We start from the raw sequence: 7,565 nt of genomic DNA, 5'->3' as shown, positions 1-7,565 counted from the left end.
AAGTGGTGATCCCCAACCACTACAACAGAATTAGATTACAGAGATTCATTTTTGAAAAATTTTTATATAAATGTTCCATTTATGTCAATTTTTTTTTTAAAAAATCTACTAATACTTAAATATAAAGCCCAACCTAATCAAAAACAAAAAGTTTCTCTGCTCAACCAACCATATCCAGCCCGCTCGGCCCGATTACAAATAAAAAAGAAAAAAATTGATCGCCATCGCCCCTGATCTCCTCCTCCGCCGCCGTATTCAATGAGGTAGGGTTCCGGCAGCTGGAGTTCGGCCGCGAAGATCTCGCAGGGACTGTAGAGGGCTACGGTCGCCACATATTCCTTTGTCATCGGTCGCTGGAGGAGTGAGTGCCAAATATCAAGGCGGCCCTACCTATAGCGACCCCACATATAGCAACACTTTTAAAAAGTATCGGTAATTTAGCCAGCAGTACTTTTTTTAACCTGTACCGATATTATTTTTGAGAAGTGTCGATAATTTAGCCAGCAGTATTTTTTTTTGACCTGTACCGATATTTAAAAGTATCGCTATACATCTTTTTTGTTGTAATGAGCCATAAGAAAAGAAGAGGAAAAAATCTATACATCGGCCCTTTAAACTTTCATATTAAATGAAAAAATAAATCAAGCTCTTAAACCGGAAGCGCGTGATAGAAAAAAAGAAACCAAATAAGAAAAAAAATATGAAGGAAAAAACAGTCACCCAATACATCAGAATATTTCCTCTTAACCTCGAACCACATCAAAAGAAAAAATTTGGATCTCAAGCTGACGAACTTGTGACCTCGAACCACATCAGAATGTTTCCTCTTGGTTCAAGTCATGATTTGGCATCGTTGAATTACACTATTTTCTAACAGCTTAATCAAAAATAAAAATTATTTTATATTATTTAATGTAGTATCTGAGTAGAAAATTTTGAGTTCAAGTCCTGCAATATGATGCCTAGAAATAAATTTTTATAATAGATAAATAAATAAATAAAAGATAATGGCAAATTGAAAATCTAAAGAAATAATAATATTTTTTTTGAGAAAAAAATAGCACGTTATTTGCTTCATTCATTCAGACAAAAAAAATAATGACATTGATCAAAGAAACTAAAGACAAACCAATTAAGCTTAAAACATCATGTAAAGTGAGACAAGAGAGACAACAAATGTTATAACAAGGACAAAATGGATAATCAAATATTTGCCCATCAATTCTAAAACTGTTTTCTAGAGAAAATCACAAAAAAAAAAAAGAAAATAATTGTCAACTTCATCTTTAGAACTTTGTTTGGATTGAGAAAAGTTAAACTCTTACTACGGTACAATCAAAGAAGCATGTGATTATACTTGGCATTTTACAAATTAAGATTTTGCTCCCTAATTTTAATTTTAATAGAAGAATATATATATCCTTCCAAGGGATCACAAATTAATCCACTTTTGAGATTACCTTTGCTAGTACTCCTCATGAATGTCACTTTTCATTAATGTTCATATTAAAATAAACCCTAAAACCCTTGTGTCATGTGGTTTGTGTTAATGTTTAATGTGCTAAAGCACAATTAATGTTTTTTGGGAAGCAAACATTTGCTTACCAATGTTTGGCATTAAAAACCTAGAAAAAAAAAAATGTCATGAAGTGCCAAATTTTCACATCTAGCCAATGCCCTTAAAATTTTATTATAGAGATCTACATATATCAAAATTTATATATTAAATGATTAACGAATTTTAAATATTAATTTTAAATGTTAATTTTCAAAAGAAGAGATAAATTGAATCTCCCATTAATTCTATATATATACTGGTGATATTTAGGGTGATTTAATTAATATCTAGATAATAGAATTCAAAACAAAACTTTAATATATAATCCTCTAATGTTACAAATCACATTTTTTAAATTGAATTTCAATTTCAAAATATTAGTTATCTACAATGCATGAAATAATTTTAACTTTAAAGTAAATTTTATGATGGGATGGATGAATTCCGGAGGAACAATTTAATTGTTTAGACGTTGTCGGGCCCTGGAATTATAATTTGGTATAAGTTGGGAACTATTGTTCCACTTTTTTTTTTTGGAATAAGCTTGTTCTCAAGTAAGAATAAAATTAATTAAAGTCTAAATTTAATTTTAATTATGGTATTAAATTATTAATTTATATAATTAATATATTTAAATCATTATTCATTGTTTAAATAATAAAGTAATTAATTAATTAATTATTTATAATTACTAATTAATTATTAATAATTTAATATGTTTATCCATAAACTAATACTTATATTGATCAACCATTAATATTTTCATTTTCGTTATCTAATCAAATTTTTTACCAGTTATCTAATTAAAATAATTTACTAACTAATTAAAAATTTTATATTATCATTTGCATTTAATTAACTAATTAATATGACTTTTGTTATATTCTACAATATTCATAGCTAATAAATTTATTAATTTATTAAATTATTTTAAATTAATATTTTGATATTTTTACTAATTAAATTAATTAGATAAAATATTGTTTCTTCTCATTTCAATTTAACCATTCAAATACTATTTATCTTATTTTCAAAAATAATTTAATTTTTATTCAAACGTAAAATTAATTTAATTTCTACTTATATTTGAACTTAATTGTATCTTTTTTTTTTTGAAAGACCCGCTTCATTTATTTCAAATAAAAATAAACTTAGCTAGAAATGTGAATCAACTAGGATTCGAACTTGGGGCTCGAGTACCAACCGCCAAGCCCTTTGCCACATGCTCTAGAGACGGTCAATAATTGTATCTATTTTTAAAATAGATAATTCTTACTTATATCGAAATGAATTACAGTCTAAAAATAATTTAATTTTAATTGAAAATATGATATGAACAATACAAGAAGTACTGTATTGTAGACTTTTTCCCTTCTCTCGTCGCTTTTCTCGTCTGCTTTGTTTGCTTGTCCTTAACTATCATGCCGGGCAACTGACCGTCTCTAGCGCAAGTGGCAAAAGGCTTAGTGGTTGGTATCCAAGATCTAAGTTCGAATCCTAGTTGATTCACATTTCTAACTAAGTTTATTTCTAAATAAAATAAACGAAGCGGGTAGCGTGCTGCATATCTCCTTCGTCGCATATCTCCTTCGTCAAAAAAAAAAAAAAAAAAAAAAAAAAAAAAAAAAAAAAAACTATCATACCGGGCAGGTTTGGGAAGCGCCAAAGAAGCCGCGGAGAAGCCGACAAAAGCAGGGGAGGCATTTCGCACTCTCTTCTTTGGACTCATTCCTTCACTCATTCGCCCACTCAATACCCCTTTCGTCAATTACTCCATTCATTCGTGGATTCATTCACCCACTGGGAGGGGAGGAGAGTGTCGGATCGTGGACACCAATCATTAATCTCAAAAATTCGAGCGGTTAGAAATACGTAATTAATTTATTTAAAATGTACAGATACAGCGTTTACAGATCTTGATTATAACTCGGCCCAACCAGCCTCACGTCATTTCGAACATAATTCGACCTAACATGACCTTCCGCCATACCACTTGTAGGATCGTTGGCACTAATCATTAATCCGAAAAGCTCGAATTGTTAGAAATACGTAATCAATTCACTTCGAACATGACTCAGTCCAACCAGCCTCACGCCACTTCGAATATGACTCGTTTTAATATAAACTTTCGTCACAGAACAAAATGCTGGACCATTTAGAGAGAGAGAGAGAGAGAGAGAGAGAGAGACCGTGTGTGGGTGGGTGTGTGCCGCCTCGCAAACACCACCTCGCCACTGGCACTGAAGACAAACCCAAAGGAATGGCTTCTTGTCTTTTGGGAGAGCCTCCGTGGACTCTACCGGTGGTAGAGAATAAGTGGAATGACAGAGGCCGCCTCCTCCTGTTCTCACTAGTGTTTATTCCCCACCCGCACCGCTGCAAAACGACAGAAGCGTGACCTTGAATTGGACTTGTTATTGTCGCGTCGCCTGCTGTTAAAAGAATTTGAGAAAAAGGAAACGAAAAAAGAAATTCGCCCCCGGCCCATCCCCTGCCGACCAAATCGATGCGGACAAACGCTCCCTTCGCGCTTGTCGCTCGACTGCACGAATCTCTCGCTCTTTTATTTCCGCCTTTCCGCTCCTCGCTTCTGTCTGTATTTCACCGCGACCACGCAAGTTACTACTCCATACGCACAGTAACACTATATCTAATAATATCTAATATCTAAATAGGAGGAGGGTACGTAGAGCGAATAATCGGCGAGCGGGCGAGATGGGGCAGGACGAGTTCTCGCCGTCGACGGTGACGTCGTCGCCGCTGCTTCTGCAGTCGCCGTGGGCGCTGGCGCCGTTCGCGGCGGCGGCGGCGGCGTCGTCCCCGACGCCGTTCCTGGGGTACGGCGGGAGCCCGTGGGCGGCGGCGGCGTCGGGCGACCGCGGGGTGGAGCTGATCAACCTGCTGCGGCAGTGCGCCTTCGACGTCGACGCCGGCTCATTGGAGCGCGCGGACGCCTGCCTGGCGCGCATCGCCGGGCTGCTGTCATCATCCTCCTCCTCCTCCGCCTCCTCCGCCTCTCCGACCGGCGGCGGCGGCGGCGGCGGCGGGGGGCAGGCGACCAGGGTCCACCGGCTGGCGACCATCTTCACGGACGCCCTGGCGCGGCGGCTGCTCCGGCGGCCGCTGCCGGGGGCGTACGAGGCGCTGCTGGCGCCCGCGGCGTCGTCGGACCCGTTGCTGCTGGCGGCGACGCGGCGGCACTTCTTCGACCTCTGCCCGTTCCTGAAGCTGGCGTTCCTGACGTCGAACCAGGCCATCCTGGAGCAGATGGAGGGGGAGCGCGTGGTGCACATCGTCGACCTGGCGGGGCCCGCCGCCGACCCGGCCCAGTGGCTGGCCCTCCTGCGCGCCCTCCGCGCCCGCCCCGAGGGCCCCCCGCACCTCCGCATCACCGCCGTCCACGACGACCCCGACGCGCTCCACCGCACCTCCGCCCTCCTCTCCAAGGAGGCCGACGCCCACGACATGTCCTTCCAGTTCCACCCCGTCCTCTCCCGCCTCGACGCCCTCGACTTCGACTCCCTCCGCGTCAAGACCGGCGAGGCCCTCGCCGTCTCCTCCGTCCTCCAGCTCCACTCCCTCCTCCCCCCCGCCGCCGCCGCCGCCGACTCCAACAGCACCGCCGCCCTCGCCCTCCGCCACGCGCACCACCTCAGCCCCGGCTCCTTCGGCGAGCTCCTCGAGCGCGAGCTCTCCCTCGGCCACGGCCACGGCCGAGGCCACCCGTTCAGCCCCAGCCCCGACGCGCACTCCCTCGCCCCCACGCCGCCGCACTCGCCGAGGAGGATCGAGTCCTTCCTCTCCGGCCTGCTGGCGCTGGCCCCGAAGATCGTGGTGGTGACGGAGCAGGAGGCCAACCACAACGGCGCCGCCTTCTGCGAGCGCTTCTCGGAGGCGCTGTACTACTACGCCGCCATGTTCGACTGCCTGGAGACGACGGCCCCGCGCAGCGCCGCCGAGTGGGGCCGCGTCGAGCGGCTGCTGCTCGGGGAGCAGATCCGCAACATCGTCGCCTGCGAGGGCGCCGAGCGCCGGGAGCGGCACGAGCGCCTGCAGCGGTGGGCGCAGCGGCTCCGCGACGCCGGCTTCGGCCACGTCCCCCTCAGCTTCGACGCCCTGCTCGAGGCCCGCAAGCTGCTGCAGACCTTCGGCCGCGACGGTTACAAAGTCGACGACTGGAACGGCTGCTTCTTCTTCTGCTGGCACGAGCGCCCCCTCTACTCCGTCTCCGCCTGGCGCTGCAACCGCCTCTCCTCCTGACCCCCCCCCTCCCTACCAATCCTCTAATTACTTAATTACTCAAAAACACTACTATATATACATATACATTTATATATATATATAAATGTTTGTACAAATTAATTATAAGATTGCGTTTTAACATTTTTGTGCATGGGAGTGGTGATCCATCGAGGCTTGCTTGCTTTTCTTTTCCTTTGTAAATCATGATCGATCACCACATTTTCAGTTTCCCTTATTGGTCTGTTTGTTTGTTTGTTTNAACTCTCTCACTCTCTCTCTCTCTCTCTCTCTCTCTCTCTCTCTCTATATATATACTTTATTATATATATATATATATATGCATGGTTTGTTCTCAACTCGGCCCATCGTTTTGTTCTGGGAGAGTGAGCCACTCATCCTCCTGTTTTGGCTGTGTTAGTGGAGATGATGATGATGATGATGATCTTGTTACATAGTCTTTAATTTTGAGGCTCTTATTTCATGTCGACTGCCGCTTTTGTTGACATTAATGAATTCCAAACAACTGTTTTTATGCGATATATATTAGAGCAAATTCTGAAGTTTTTTATTATTATATTTTTCATTTGAAAAGATTTTAAAAGTTTGATTCAGTCAATTCAGTGTTCTTGAACCATTTTTTCCTTTACCGGATCTATCTTTAATGCAGTGTGTTTTCAATTTAAACCTTTGAAATTAAAATGTTGGTTTGCTCATTGCTTGGCCTGCTGGCCTTGGTGATCATCATTTAAAAGTTTAGGTTTTTGAACATGGTATTTTTTAATATTATATGTTGAACACTCGCACACAAGATTTTCTGTTGTCATAAAATATTAAAATTATATAAAATAATCAAACAAAAATATAAAATAATTATATTTTAAATTTGATATTTTAAATACCAGCCATCAAACTCTTAGCTTAAGTTGTTTTAGGGTCCGTTTGACTGTATATGTGATTGTTGCATCATCTGATTATATATTATTTGATAAATATTATCAGAAAACAGAAAGATACGTTAACAATTTTTAGAGAAACTGCTATTTAAACCTCTTTACTAGCTTCTCTATTCGGCGGAACTAGATAAGTGGCTTTCAAATTTTTGTTCCAGAAGAAATTATAATTTTTACTAATTAAGACACATCCATAGCACTTTAAAGATTCAAGCACAACACTCGTGGACTTGAAAGACGTTAGGTCTGTTGTTAAGCCTCTTATTGTTAAATTTATTGTGGACCGCAGTCTCACTCGACTTATTAACAAATTATCTTAAGCTAGGAACAAAAGCCGACGTTCCGCTTTTTGTGGGGGTAACCCATTCTACAACTACTTTAGTTTCTAAAATACTTAACTCTCTTAACTTTTTGAATCGAATCAACACATAAAATATTATAGCTAGATTAAAAGATTTAGTCCTACTTTGAAAGGTGTCACACTTCTCCCCTCTTTTAAGTCCTGACGTTCTCGTTAGGCTTAAGTATACTCACAAGCAGCAGACGATATGAAACTCGTCTCGCTAATTTTAACCGACTTTATGGGGAACCGTGCTCTACCTGCAACGGACGTCAACTAGGGAGCCATGCTCTACCGACTGTACGACTCTAGTACAAGAAGACTGATCTCACGCTTCCGACCGGTGATTGATTCTGATACCAATGGTGACTCCCGCTTTCCAGAAAGTCACTCATCATAGAGCTACTCCAGTCCTAACATACTTAATTATATCAATATCTTAGGTCTAATCACCATTCAAAATATTATAATCGGA

General features: G+C 41.4%; 1 protein-coding gene across 1 annotated transcript; it reads left to right on the top strand.

Moving 5' to 3' along the window:
• Positions 3,563–6,049, top strand: LOC109727863 (scarecrow-like protein 3). Its single transcript, XM_020258061.1, has one exon. The coding sequence runs from the start codon at positions 4,274–4,276 to the stop codon at positions 5,816–5,818; it is 1,545 nt and encodes a 514-aa protein (XP_020113650.1). The 5' UTR covers positions 3,563–4,273; the 3' UTR covers positions 5,819–6,049.

Source organism: Ananas comosus, linkage group 23 (assembly GCF_001540865.1).
Source record: "Ananas comosus cultivar F153 linkage group 23, ASM154086v1, whole genome shotgun sequence".
In the NCBI taxonomy this organism is placed as follows: Eukaryota; Viridiplantae; Streptophyta; class Magnoliopsida; order Poales; family Bromeliaceae; genus Ananas; species Ananas comosus.
The sequence above is the reverse complement of the archived record's forward strand: the minus strand, read 5'-3'. Positions and strand labels throughout refer to the sequence as shown.